The sequence below is a fragment of the Malaclemys terrapin genome, chromosome 1 (assembly GCF_027887155.1).
Source record: "Malaclemys terrapin pileata isolate rMalTer1 chromosome 1, rMalTer1.hap1, whole genome shotgun sequence".
Classification (NCBI taxonomy): Eukaryota; Metazoa; Chordata; order Testudines; family Emydidae; genus Malaclemys; species Malaclemys terrapin.
The window spans coordinates 87,886,379-87,900,733 of record NC_071505.1 but is presented as its reverse complement, the minus strand read 5'-3'; the positions used below and the strand labels follow the sequence as shown (position 1 = coordinate 87,900,733).

The 14,355-nt window shown below is 43.8% G+C and overlaps 1 protein-coding gene across 3 annotated transcripts; it reads left to right on the top strand.

Annotated features, from left to right (window-relative positions):
- The first annotated feature begins 2,644 nt into the window (after window positions 1–2,644).
- On the top strand, window positions 2,645–12,607 carry HEBP1 (heme binding protein 1). 3 transcript variants are annotated; one of them, XM_054029825.1, is made up of 4 exons: window positions 2,645–2,781; window positions 4,209–4,347; window positions 5,726–5,906; window positions 9,141–11,813. In XM_054029825.1, exons 1-4 carry the CDS (start codon window positions 2,704–2,706, stop codon window positions 9,310–9,312), a joined length of 570 nt encoding a protein of 189 aa, XP_053885800.1. In that variant the 5' UTR covers window positions 2,645–2,703; the 3' UTR covers window positions 9,313–11,813. The 3 variants fall into 3 exon arrangements, 2 of the variants coding, with proteins under 2 accessions (XP_053885800.1, XP_053885784.1); XR_008445080.1 differs by lacking the exon at window positions 2,645–2,781 and adding an exon at window positions 12,426–12,607 and having other exon boundaries at window positions 4,092–4,347; window positions 9,141–9,996; XM_054029809.1 differs by lacking the exon at window positions 2,645–2,781 and having other exon boundaries at window positions 4,092–4,347.
- Window positions 12,608–14,355: the final 1,748 nt, after the last annotated feature.

Genomic DNA, 14,355 nt, shown 5'->3' with positions numbered 1-14,355 from the left:
AAAATAAAGCGTTAATTAAATTTGTGACTGAACTCCTTGGGGGAGAATTGTATGTCTTCAATTCTGTTTTACCCGCATTCTGCCATATATTTTATGTTATAACAATCTCAGATGATGACCCAGCACATGCTTGTTTTAAGCACACTTTCACAGCAGATCTGACAAAACTCAAAGAAGGTACCAATGTGAGATTTCTAAGGATAGATATAGTATTCGACTCAAGGTTTAAGAATCTGAAGTGCCTTCCAAAATTTGAGAGGGATGAGGTGTGGAGGATGCTTTCAGATGTCCTAAAAGAGCAATACTCTGATACAGAAACTACATAACCCGAACCACAGAAAAAACAAATCAACCATCTGCTGGTGGCATCTGACTCAGATGATGAAAATGAACATACATCTGTCCGCTCTGCTTTGGATCGTTATCGAGCAGAACCCGTCATCAGCATGGTCGCATGTATTCTGGAATGGTGGTTGAAGCATGAAGGGACATGTGAATCTTTAGTGCATCTCTCACTTTCAGGTGACGTAAACAAGATGTGGGCAGCATTATCTCCTGCAAATTTTAACCAAACTTGTTTGTCTGATCAATTGGCTGAAGTAGGACTGAATGGACTTGTAGTTTTTAACGTTTTATGTTGTTTTATTTCTGAATGCAGTTATTTTTTGTACATAATTCTACATTTGTAAATTCAACTTTCATTATAAAGAGATTGTACTACAGTACTTATATTAGGTGAATTGAAATATACTATTTCTTTTGTTTTTTACAGTGCAAATATTTGTAATCAAAAATAAATATAAAGTGATCACTGTATGCTTTGTATTCTGTGTTGTAATTGAAATCAATACATTTGAAAATGTAGAAAATATCCAAAAACATTTAAGTAAATGGTATTCTATTATTGGTTAACCGTGTGATTAATCACGATTAATTTTTTTAATCGCTTGACAGCCCTAGTTACTAGGCATCTAAGTTAGGTGTTGTGATGCTCAGTGTCACAGTTCCTAAGTCCCTTCTGTGGATTCCATGTCCACCCTAAGTTTCTAAGTGATCTCAGGTAAATCATTTAATCTATACTGTGCCTCAGTTCCCCACCTGTAAAATGGGCTATACTTCTTTACAAGTGTGTTGGGAGGATACATTTCATTAATGACCATGAGACACTCAGATAACAAGATGAGGGGGACCATATAAGTATCTAGACAGACAGTCTGGCATTTTGAAAGGAGTTAAGATTGTTAGGCACTCAAATGCCCTTAATGTCATTGGGAGATGGGCACCTAACTTCATAGATTCATAGATTCTAGGACTGGAAGGAACCTCGAGAGGTCATCGAGTCCAGTCCCCTGCCCTCATGGCAGGACCAAATACTGTCTAGACCATCCCTGATAGACATTTATCTAACCTACTCTTAAATATCTCCAGAGATGGAGATTCCACAACCTCCCTAGGCAGTTTATTCCAGTGTTTAACCACCCTGACTTCCATGCGCACCTTTAAAAATCTATTGCATTATTGAAAGATTTTGAAAAACCCAAATAAATTATAGGGCTTTAGCTAATATTTATTAACTTGAAAAAAAGAAACTGTAATTCCCAGCATCCCCTTGGCTTCTTTCATTCTAAAATGAGCATTGTCTTCATGATTTTCCAGCCTTAAGAACACTTACCTTTCTTCAGCATATACTGTATATTACATATCCTGTAATTTGTCAGTATTTCCGGTATTTCACCTGCTATTTTCTTCAGATCCTCCTCCACATCCCTGGACGAATACCATCTGATCTTGTGCTTTATTATGCCAGAGTTTCTCAATTTGTTCCATTGCTTCATCCTCAGAGGCATCAGTTTTTCCCAGTTCCAAACTCTGATTCCACTCATTATAATCCTTCCTATAATTTATTAATAAAATCTATAGCTCAACTATTTGCATCCTTGTACAAGCCACTCCTTTACATACATCGAGCCCCTGAGGATCTCAAAACACAAACAGAAATAATTGTGGAGCAGATATTACCCTGTAGTCCAGTGCTACTGATACGGGGGAAGGTGGTACAGAGAGTTGACGGCCCAGATCTTCAAAGATGTGTAAGCACCTGTCATTGACGTCAATAAGAGTTAGGCACCTAAACACCTTGAAGGATCTGGGCTTAAGTGACTTGCCCGAGGCCACAATGGAAAGTCTGTGGCAGAGCTAGCAATAGCTCTTCTGATTGCCTGTCCTACAAGTTAGCCACCAGACTACGCCACCGAGGTGGTGATGGGAGAAGGATGATGTGCCTCCGGATGGCGGGCACACACTGGCTGAAAGTGCAGGAGACAGAGACCCTAGGCTCAGAAGCCGCATGCGCGTGCCTAAATGTCCGGGTATGTCCTTTTCAGTGCCAAAGGGTGTGCCAAAAATCCAAGGCACGTGGGTCAAGCATCTCTGCACACGTGTGCACGTGCCCATGATCAGCCCGCTCCCCTCTGAGGGTCGCCCCCGCGGAAGCCCAAGGGTGGGAGCTGGGGGCGACAACCCGCCCCTGAAGGGCACCTCTGCTCTGATTCGTCAGGTGCCCCCCGCCCCGCGCGCACCAGCCTCCCCAGTCCCCACCCACACCGGCAAAGGAGGGGGAGGCAAGTGACTGCTGCCGGGGCGGGGCCTCCCGGGGGGCAGGAGTAGCTGCAGCTGCGGCGCGGAGGGGACAGCACCGGCAGCATGTTTGGGATGATCAGGAACTCCCTGTTCGGGTCGGTGGAGGGGTGGCCCTGCCAGGTGCTGAGCAGAGGGGAGAAGGTAGGAGCGGGCTGCCCGGGAGCTGGAGGGCAGCGAGCTAGGGAGGAACTACCCCCCTCTCTCCCCGAGATCTGCCCCGGAGTTTGGCGGCGGGGTGTTACACGGAGATGCGCCCTCTCTCCTCTCCCCCGGCGCCTCTGCCGCCCCCGTGTAAACTGCCTAGAAGGGAAACGTGTGCCCCTCCTTCCCCTAACCATCCAGTTCCCAGGGGCTGACACACACATAACGAAGCTGTGTGCAATGAGTCGGGATCCTTTCCTTTAACCCGACGTTTGCTCACGCCTCCAGAACTCCCGCTTGTTGGTGTCAATACGGGGCCTTTCCCCCTGGGTATGCAGCCTGAGCACCAATCACCCTGCACAGACTTCCAGGCGGTGACTTATTTCTCCTTCCGTTTTAAAGGAATTATGTCACTGCCATTGCACAACTGGCCAAGTTGCAGACAGCGCCTGCATCCAGTGTTTTGGGCGCGGTGGCCTGTCTGCCTGCCTTATCTCCGCACGGGGTGCACACAGCACTCTTGTCAAACAGAGGGCTTCAGAAAATTGAGCTAATGCAGCAAACGCTGAGAAACTATGGCCTTGCATTGTGGCCCTCTTTCTGGCCGATATCCATTGGTGTGAATTCTGTCCATGCAGAGAGAGAATGTTCTGGTTTTACCTGTTCTCCCCACCCCCAAAACACATGCGTGCACTCATGCATACACACACTGTGCCTATCAAGTTCTACCACTCCTCCCTTACTATCTATGCACACCAGAGAATCAGCAGGGCGTTGAGTCCTCAGTGGATAGTAACGTGAAAGTAACTGGTCTGCTCAGGTCTTTCCTCGTTCAGAATCCAACTTGCTCCTTGTTTCAAAAGAACTCTGATGTGATCTGCTAGGGCTTGCTGCTGTGTGTAACTGGTTTGATCTGCATTTTTCTATGATGATGGTGCTTCCCAGGGATGCAGGGTAGATAGGGGAGCCTTCACCTGCAGGGCAGCTCCAAAGGGAGCAAGGTGACCTAGAGTGTTTAGTTCACCCAGGCCTTTCAAGTCTAGGTTACAGTTGTCCTGTTTTATCTCCCATTTTTTTCCCTCTGCCCCGGTCATCATTGGTACCACAAACGGTGGTTAACCCCATATTGAGATCTGTTCTGCTGCAAAGGTATGATGACATCAGAGCTGTTTGTTGCATGCTGCTAACGTAGGCCATCAGGGGAGAGGCAGGAAGTGCTTCCACTCAGGAGAGAGACTGACAGCTCCATGGTCAGTCTCTCCACTTAACATTGAAATTGGTCTTTACATGGGAGGGTTATGTGGAGAGAGGTAGGGGGGCAGTGTATGTTCCTAGGATCTAATTTCCCCCAGGGAGGCAATTTCCTTGGCATGAGGAGCATTGAATCTCTCAGGTGGATGTGTTATCTGCCTGTGTTCTTTTTCCAGGAAGAAGTAACCTATGAAGAAAGGACATGTGAAGGTGGGAAATTTGCTACAGTGGAGGTAGCTGGGAAACAATTTGATGAGGCCTCCAAGGAAGCGGTGCTGAAGCTTCTGAAATACGTGGGAGGAACCAATGATAAGGGTCAGAAACTTTGCAGACCTCCTTTGTTCAACTGCTAGTTTCATCTTGTCTGCCTCTGAGAAGGATTTGTAGTTGTATTTTCTAAAGGACATTCTAAGTGGCTTCTTAGGGGAACTCCCAACATGTATGCATATGGTGTGTGGTTTTTGTGTCTTAACTCGCTGTATGTGCAGGGGACCCACCCTTTTATGTGGTGATGGCAGAGATTACCTTTGTAGCTTTTATCTTAGCTAGTGTAATTGCGCAGGCTAGTCTAATTAATAATAAAGAGTAGTAAATAATAAACTTGCTTTACATAAGTACTTACATGAATTTCCAATTCTCATCTTACTAAGCAAGGTGCTTCAATAATATCCCACAACAAGGGTGTGGGGGGACGGTCACAGCGTAATTATAAGTCACCTACAACTGCTTTTGCATCTTTCCCAGATGTCTGAGGAAGGCAGGTATCCAGACTCCAGTAGCACGTGGCAGGAAGAGGGGGAATGAATGGAAGAGGGAGCAGGTTGCAGTTCTGGAAAGAACAGCAATTGCAGCAGCACAGTTAGTCAGTAAATGTGGTGATGAGGGAAGGTACCTCTAGCCATAATCCATAGCACTGAGATGAGAAGTACTGCACCTAAGTGTATGAATAGGTAAGAGAGCACTTTCAGGACAGAGCCCTGGACTGGGACTCAGGAGAGCTGGGTTCTAGCCCTAGCTTGGCCACCGGCCTGCTGCATGACCTTGGGTAAGTCACTTCTCTGTGACCTCTCTGTGCCCCAGCGTCCCTGTCTGTAGAATGGGGATAATGACCCTGACTTTGGAGATCTACTGAGGAAAAGCGCTATATGACAGCTAGATCGTTGTTGTTATTCTGCTACTTCTCTTTGAGTGATTGAAGTTTCACAACCGGTGACAGCCTGGAGAGAAGGAAAAACAATCATCTCCAGTGCGAGTTATAGTCATAACTTGCTGGATATACCTTCCAAGAACAACAAATTAATAGCTTACCATGTTGGGGTGGGATCACACACAGTCCTGGCTGGAGCTAGAACAGCTCAGAGTTCTGAGTCATTGGCTCCCGCAGGGAGTGTTTTGTTCTGCCCCAGCTGAGGCCTTATGCTTCAGGGCCTACACTGATTAAACTATCCATAAAGCATCTGGCACTGGCTACTGAAGGACACAGGATCCTGGCCCAGATCGATCGTTGGTCTGTCTCTTTATTGAAACTCCTGTGTGCTAAGGTTTGATTTTCAGAGGTGTTGAGCCCTGGCACCTCCCATTGATTTCACTCCGAGTTGTGAATGTTCAGCACCTCTGAAAATCTGTCCCCTAATGCTTAGTTTCTCAAGGGCCTGGACTCCGCTTGTAATACCTCTGTCTGTATCTGTCTTAGCGGTTGGGATGGGCATGACTGCGCCAGTTTCCATCACTGCCTTTCCTGATGAGGACGGCTCCTTACAGCAGAAAGTGAAAGTCTCACTGCGGATTCCAAGCCAATATCAGGACAACCCTCCCCGTCCTGGTGATGAGAGCATTCAGATTGAAGAGCGAGAAGGAATGACCATTTACTCCACGTAAGGGGCAGATCTCAGTATTCCCAGGCAGCTGGAAAGTGTTGCGGTTTGGATGCCCTAAAGGACAGGGTGCTCTAAAGAATACAGTTATGTTTGCCAGCTGACTCATCACTGGTTATAGATGTGTGTGCAAATAGTGGAAGATTGAGGGAGCCTACTCCACTGAACAAAAATGCTTCCCCCTTAATGTTGTTCATGTTTCAGCACAAAGGAAACAGAATTCTTTTAACTTTGGAAGCAAATGTAGTGTCTGTGAAAGACGGCAGCTTGCAATCCTGGAGATGAGAGTGGTCTCTGTACATAACGTGGACACTAGCAGTGCAGATTTCTTTTTCACACCATTGAAGGGGGGATGAGACTGACAACAAAGGGAGTGAACAGTCAAGTGACAAAGTTTGGAGGTGATACGAAATCAATCAAGATAGTTAAGTCCAAAGTTGACTATGAAAAGTTACAAAGCGATTTCACAAAACTAAGTGACAGGGCCACAGAATGGCAGATGAAATGCAACATAGATGAGTGCAAAGTAACGTACATTAGAAAAAATAATTCCAACTACACATATATAATGGGGTCTAAATTAGCTGTTACTACTCAAGAAAGAGATTTTGGAGTCGTCATGGATAGTGAAAACTTTAGTTCAATGCGCATCATCAGTCAAAAAGGCTAACAATGTTAGGAACTATTAGAAAAGGGATAGAAAATTAGACAGAAAATATCACGATGCCACTAAATCCATGGTGAGCCCACACCTTGAATACTATGTGCAGTTCTGGTTGCCCCATCTCAAAGAGGATATTGTGGCACTGGAAAAGATGTAGAGAAAGGCAATAAAGATGATCAAGGGTATGGAATAGTTTCCATACAAGGAGAGACTAAAAAGAGTGGGGATGTTCAGCTTAGCAAAGAGATGATTAGGGAGAGCATGATAGAGGTCTATAAAATCATGAATGGTGTGGAAAAAGTGAATAGCAAAGTTATTTGCCCTTGCCCACAATACAAAAACCAGAAGCCACCAGATGAACTTAATGGGCAGCAGCAGGCTCAATACAAACAAGAGGAAGTACTTTTTCACGTGATGCACAATTAACCTGTGGAACTTATTGCCAGGGGATGTCGTAATGGCCAAAAGCGTAACTGGGTTCAAAAAAGAATTAAATCAGTACTTGGAGGATAGCCACTGATTAACCTATTAGCCAAGAAGGTCAGGGATGCAAGACTAGAGATCACGATGGTCCCGTCTTACCTTAAAGTCTGAGTCTATAAACTCCATGCTCAGGGCAACCCTATACTTCTGACTGCCAAAAGCCAGGAGAGGAAGCTGGGGGGGTGGATTTCTCCCAAATTGCCCTGTTCTGTACACCCGACCTGAAGCTGTGTACTGACACTGTTGGAAACAGGATACCGGGCTAGATGGGTCACTGGTCTGATCCAGTCTGGCTACTCTTATGCTCTTAAAGTGGCATATTAGTGCAATAGTGGTGATAATTTGTGTGAATATGGGAGGAGTGAATACCTGCCTATTAGGAACTGGACTGAGATCAGCAACTTATTTAACCTAAGTCAGTAAATTGCTTTCAGATAAGAACAACTTTCAGGCACTACCTCAGTTGTGCCAGGGTCCTAAACCTGTTGCTAACAAAAGCAAATGTTTTGAGAATAGGTTCCTCGTTACTTCCTGTAAGGCAGCTCCTGCAAACTGAAGAGAGAGAACCTGAATAAATTCCAACTGCCACTTTCAGCTAAGAAACTGGGTTGTGAACTCCCTAGGAAATAACACTCTGTCAGTCTAACTGGCCACTGGGGTGTCACTGTCAGGGCCAGCTCCAGGTTTTCTGCCGCCCGAAGCGGCAAAAAAAAAAAAAAAGCACCGATTGCCGGCAGCTCAATCGAGCCTCTCCATTCTTCAGCAGCAGTTTGGCGATGGGTCCTTCACTCCCTCCCTTCCTCTTCAGCGGTCCTTCGGCGACAGCTCAGAGAGGAAGAGAGGGACTGAGGGACACGCCACCGAATTCCCGCCGAAGACCCGGACATACTGCCCCTTTGTATTGGCCGCCCCAAGCACCTGCTTCCTTAGCTGGTGCCTGGAGCCGGCCCTGGTCACTGTTGTGCCAAGGAAAACCACTGTTTTGTTCAGCTGCTGTGATCCGGCTGCCACTCTTTTAGGGAGGAAGGGGCTGGAAATAGGCACAAAGGAATAAAATATGATGTAAAAATAAATACATTCGGGTTTTCTCCTCTAACGTTTCCTTTGTGGTTGTTAGTTTTCAATGAGCAGAATACTCCTCTGTCTCTCATATCAGTCTGGAGGTCCCTCAGCAGATTTCTGTTGAAATTATTGATGATACAGTTGTTGGCCATAGACCGTAAGAGGGTATGCCAGTAACAATGAGAGAGTTAGGAACAGACAGATAAATAGTGGTCACGGCCCACCAGCTGTCTAACTCAGGGGTCAGTTAGTGCCACGTGGTAATGTGGACACGTGTCCTCTAGAAACTAGAATCAAACCATCAATTGTCATTCAGGATTGAACAGCCATTGGGTATTTTGTTTGGTTGCTATACACACTTATGCTGGATTCAAATCCATTCCCCCTTGGTGAGATGTTTCTATCTGGCCTGGCCTTTCCCTTTGCAGTCTGCAGGCTCCTGCGGTGTGTCTGAATGCTGCCACAATCCAGCTTTTGTGTTTAGTTGCCTCCATGGGGACAGGATGCATTGTCAACAAAGATGAGCTGCATGCTGTTGGTTGTTCCTGCAGGAATCAGTAGCAGCCCTTTGTTGTTTTTTATCCCTCTTTTACTTGAACTAGCTAGAGTTTGGCTTCCTCTCATAGTTCAGGTTCCAGCAGGCAAGTGTTCACCCCACAATTAACATCTGTGTTGACAGGCTCAGCACAAAGGCCAAGAATTGAATGGGCTTGGAGAGACCTATCCCTTCACTACAAGAAGCTGTCCCTTCAGCTTGGGGTTGAGATGTAGGGCAGGACGTGGAGGGCTAATACAGGTGATGCCCATGCTTTATATATCTGTGGATGACTAAAGCTGTCTAGTCTCGGGGTCTCTCAAGCCAACACTTTTTGCCTGCACTAGATTCAGACCGGATAGCTCAGGGAAAAGCCACAGCACAGATCTACATCACTATGTATTTTTAGCATCTTGTTCCCTCTTTCCCCTTTTGTCACCATATTTCAGGGTTGTCTCACTCAGTGTCTCCATGTTTGGCTCCTTTGCAGGCAGTTTGGTGGTTATGCCAAGGAAGAGGATTATGTGAATTATGCCGCCAAGCTGCGCTCTGCCCTGGGGAGCGAGGCAGCCTACCGCAAGGACTTCTACTTGTGTAATGGCTACGACCCCCCCATGAAACCGTACTGGCGACGCAACGAAGTCTGGTTTGTGAAGGAGTGAGCCACTGGCTTGCAAAGGTGTAGGCTGAGGTTGATGTCTTCTCCAGCTTGTATGTAGGTGGAGTCCTTGCCCTGTTCCAAACAAAACCACAGGCTCGCAGAGTCAAAAAAGACCTTCCCGGGGTCTCAGTTATTAACAAAAATATAATTAAAAATAATACGTGAACCCTCCCCAGCAAAGCCTTCTGCCCAGGCTTATCTCCTCCCTGGATCCCCTGGCTTTAGGATCTGACTCTCTCAGGTACTAGTGCTCTTCCTGTTTCCTAGACTCCCTTATTCTCAGGTGGGGAAATGAGCCAGTTGCACCAAGGAGTTTGCAAAATCACACTCGCTAACAGCTGGGTGTTGCTTGCATTCACTGGCAGCCTGTTATGTTCCTCTGAAACTGGAGAGAGATGCCTATTGTCAACTAAAGTCTTTATAACAAGTGGCTTTTCCACTCTGATGGGGTGTTACGATAGCTTAATTCCATGTTACACTGATGCTTTATCTGGTCCTTTCTGAAAGAGTATAAAGGGACTAGATTGCTGCAGCTGAGGCGCTGTGCGGTGAAGATAGCGTCATCTCCATTTCCTAGCAGTGCACAAGGGAACAGCATGCCAACAATCTGATTCACAAACCTGCTCGAGAGGAAGAGCCAAGATTATTTGTACAGCTTCCTGACTAGGAGATGGAACTCTTCAGTGTAAGCTACTGACCTGTTGCCATTAATCACTGGATAATGTATGATATAATCTTGTGACTCTTTCTTTGTGTCTATTAAGTGTTTATAATATGTTTTCTCTGAAACTAGCCTATGAAGGGGTCACAATTGGACATGACAATGAAATCTGTATTGGCCTAAATGTATACAGAGGGGTAAAGAGTCTCAACAGTTGGTACCTCTTATTTAGGTGTCTGACTTTCAGAAGAGCTGTGCACACAACAGCTCCCACCGAAGTGAGCATGAGATTCTTGGCTCAGCTTTCTTGAAAATATGGATTTGGGTGTCTAATTTTATGTAGACACTTTTGCAAATCTTGGCATTCATGTGTGTAAGGGTGTAACTAGTTCCATGAACACTGTAATTTCTTTAACCGGTACATAACAAACCAACACTTTAGCTGTCAATAGTCCTGCCAAACAGATGTCAGATAGTATCAGACAGGTGGACGGACACACATACTACACTTACACAGGTGTGTCTATAATTTCAGCTAACTCAAACTAAGAGCAATATTCTTACAACGTCTCTGTGCATGAATGCCCAAGGGTGCTTACTAAAAGAAACAGCTTCATCCTGAAGCCAGAGGAGAAGCTGTTCAGATGGAAGTCGGGCTCTGGCCAGTCAAGATGTTTTATGTTAAGGTGATCCTCTTGAGATGAAAGTTTTTCAGGGGGAGGGGAAGTTTAATGTCCTGATCTTTCTTCCACTGAAGTTAAATAAGAGCTTTGGACTTCAGTGAAAGTTGATCAGGCCCTTTACAGTCAGAACAGTTGGCTGGTTTAGGAAAAAGAATAGGTGGGTATTTTATTGTTGCAGAAGACAGGAAAATCTAGAAATAAAGTAACCGTTGGCTAGAGTAAGACATTGGAGCATAATTCCTGAAGGGGAGATGGGCCAAAAAGAAATAGGTAGACAAATAGATATTTGTAAAGTTGAGGTTTTGCTTTTAAGACAGTAAAACAATAGGTAGGAATGAATATGAAGAACTGTTAAAGAGCAGGTGCTACCTTTAAAAGGTTCTCCACAACAAAAGGAACGTCTCTATGCACACGGTTATTTTTATCTAACCACATGGGGAATGGAGGAGTTGGGTTCATCTTGTTTCTAAATTCTAGGGTTTATTTTGGGATTCTTGCATATGAATTGCATGCAGTGTAAGAACTGTCCTCTCTGGCTTGAGGCGACAGGTGTGCTACAGTGATGTGAACCCACAGTTGATGAATTCTAGAATGTGTAGCAGGTAATAATAAACCTGATGTGATCACGCTCCAGATTGGAGCAACACACTGTAGAAGACTGAGGAGTTCACAAAATGTATAAGCACCTTCCCAACATCAAGCAGTGAAATGAGGTTGTGACTAAAGGCTGAGAGTTATGAAGTCACAGGCTTTGCCTCCCATAGACTTCCTAGGGGTTAGATTTTTATGCCTTTATGCAAACTAAACAGAACATTATCCCATGAGTAATCCCATTGATTTCAGTGAGATTACTCCAATTGAATAGCACCTTCCTTCACAAGCAAAGTATCTAAATTCTGTTTTTCCATTCTTTGCAACATTTAAAAAATCATGACTTTTTAAATTGCAACTTGGAATTTCCTGACTTGATCAAAGGATCTGAGAGGGCAGTGGGAGCTTTTGATTGTTCAGCCCTTTTGAAAAACTTTGTCACTGATTGAAGAGCCTGATTTTAGGTTGAAAATCTTGGCCTGTGTGTGTGTTTGGGATACAGATCATGTCACAGTACTTATACTTAGCCACTGATCCCTTTCTAAATAAAGAACTGTTTGGCCTCAATTATCTAAGTGTATGTGTGGATAATGAAGGTTGATATGATTCTATGATAACATCTTATATCATACGCCCCATAAACTCTTAAACTCCTGTGTAACTTTACTTATGTGAGTATTGCCATTGAATTATATGGGGCTACTCACCTGAATAAAATTACATACTGCTTTTATTTACAGGATTAGAGCCACAAAACCCACTTCATTGCATACACTGATCAACTCCTTAATTGACTTAAAAAATGCACAATCCTCCCTCTTTTCTTTTATGTTCTCTGTACCTTTCAAACACATTCCTTGTAGGAGAATAATACAATTAAATCGCATCAAAAAATTTCATGTAACCTCTTTTGTGCCTGTGAGGTGCCCTTATCTGTGCTTCACATGAACACTGAAAATGACATTTTATGCGCCTCTGATCTTCAAAACTGAGTGATATTGTTAAAAACTGAGTATGCATTTAAAAATGTTAACTGAAAATAAATGTAAAAGAAGATTGTTTCTATTGGATGATACAAAACCAGCCCCATTTGGATTTACTTTGTTAATTTCATCTAGTGCCTCATGTTTGAATGACAACATTTTTTTTATTGTTTATCTCTCCTTTTGTGTACTTCAGGTGTTACAGTTCTCAGCTCTCTCTCCCAGACTCAACTGCAAAGAATTAATTGGAAGCTAACTTTATTGCTTCATGGATCTTGCTGTGCAGCCAAAAACATTTAGAAACCTGAAACGATCTCCCTATGAAATGTGAAGGAGCTGCATGAAGCAATTTGGTCTAATTAAAAAATATTTCCAACATTTATTCTCTTCAGCATCACCAACAAAATCTCACTCTGCAGAAGCAAATACTTTTTCTTGATTACTAGAGAGAAAGGAATCTGCAGATATTTTAGCCGAATCTCTCGTTCTGTGTGGTTGACCAGCCAGAAGGCTGAGCAGATTGATTCTCGTGTATTGGGACAACAGCTTGCAGTGTAATGTAATAGAGACAAAATATGAAGGGCCACATTCAAAAACATAATATAGATAGGAAGCACCTACAGGACCAGTCACTCAGGCCTGACCACAGTGGCTTGAGCAAACAGGTAACTAATTTTTCTAATCCTGAAAACACATACATCATTGCATGCAGTGTTGTTATAGCCATGTTGGTCCCAGAGAGCCAAGGTGGGTGAGGTAATATCTTTTATCGGACCAACTTCTGGTGGTGAGAGAGACAAGGTTTCGAGCTGTCTCTTTTCAAGCCAGTTAGCTGCATAAGCTTGAAAGCTTGTCTCTCTCACCACCAGAAGTTGGTCCAATAAAAGATATTTCCTCATCCACCTTGGCTCTCTAACACATATACCAGTAACTTAACTCATGAGTTTTCCTACTTGTGTGTGTTTCTAGGCTCTGGCCCTAAGTTTGCAAGAATCAGAGATTTGCTGATGTATGAAGGAAAGACCTGTTTTGACAACACATAGATATATCTAATATTGAGTTAATAAGAGAATGGTGAATATAAGAGAGCTAATCCGATAGATAGACCATTTAACTCTGGGGTGTCTTACAACATTCTACTCCCATTGAGGGGACAGGTGGTTTTGGATGGGTGAACAACATATCATTCGGGTTTTTTTTTCATTCTCATCAGTCGTTGTGATAAAGGGCAGGAGAGTAGATTTTATGGTTGGAAGTGGCAAATTTTCATGATAGTTTTGCAAGGCTGCCTTGGGTGTTCCTAGACTGGCACCTGACTAGCTATTAATTCCCCTTTTGTAATAGGGTTATCAAGTGCAACTGCTTGCTCTTCACTAAGTATTTTGAGTTCATTTATCTAAAAAACACATCACTTCTAACTGGGCTGTAAGTAGCCATAGATGTATGATGCCTACTATAAAATTGTTCCCAAACCTGATTTATTGGAGTGGGATCACTGGTAATAGTACCATCCTCGACAATGATAGATGGAGCAGTAGGAATCTATCTACTCCATCGCTCCTGAGTATTCAAGCCAGCAGCTTACTATTTTTGTCAGCCCATTCATAATCTTTCTGCTTAGCTCTAAGTAAAATACATGGCACAGAATGGGTATTGGTCAGGCCAAATTCTTGTTTCCTAGTGCTCGGATCTTTTAGGAGATCAATCTGTAAATACGGTTTGATTTCGAAGACAGTGTGCTTGGGAACTAGAAGCTTGGGAGATTTTCAAAGACACAAATAGGAGTTAGACACCCAATTTCTAGAAAAAATTGAATGGCTGTTTGTGCCTAACTGACGCCGTTTGTACCTTTTGGAAATCTCTCCATTTCGTGTTTCTTTTTTAATACCTATTGCGGAAACAAAAAACAAACAAACAACTGGTTGTCCCCTAACTAGCTTTTGAAAAGCTTTGTGTTCCATTCCAGGACTTGTAATATCCCTTGTATTCATGTGAATACATTCCCTTATTTGAGCATGAGCAAGTAATAGAAACATCCTCGATGTAAGGAGATAGCTAGATCACCTTTTCCAATCTTGAGGAAACAGAGTCAGCATAATTAAATCCTGTAATTAGTAAAAGAGGAG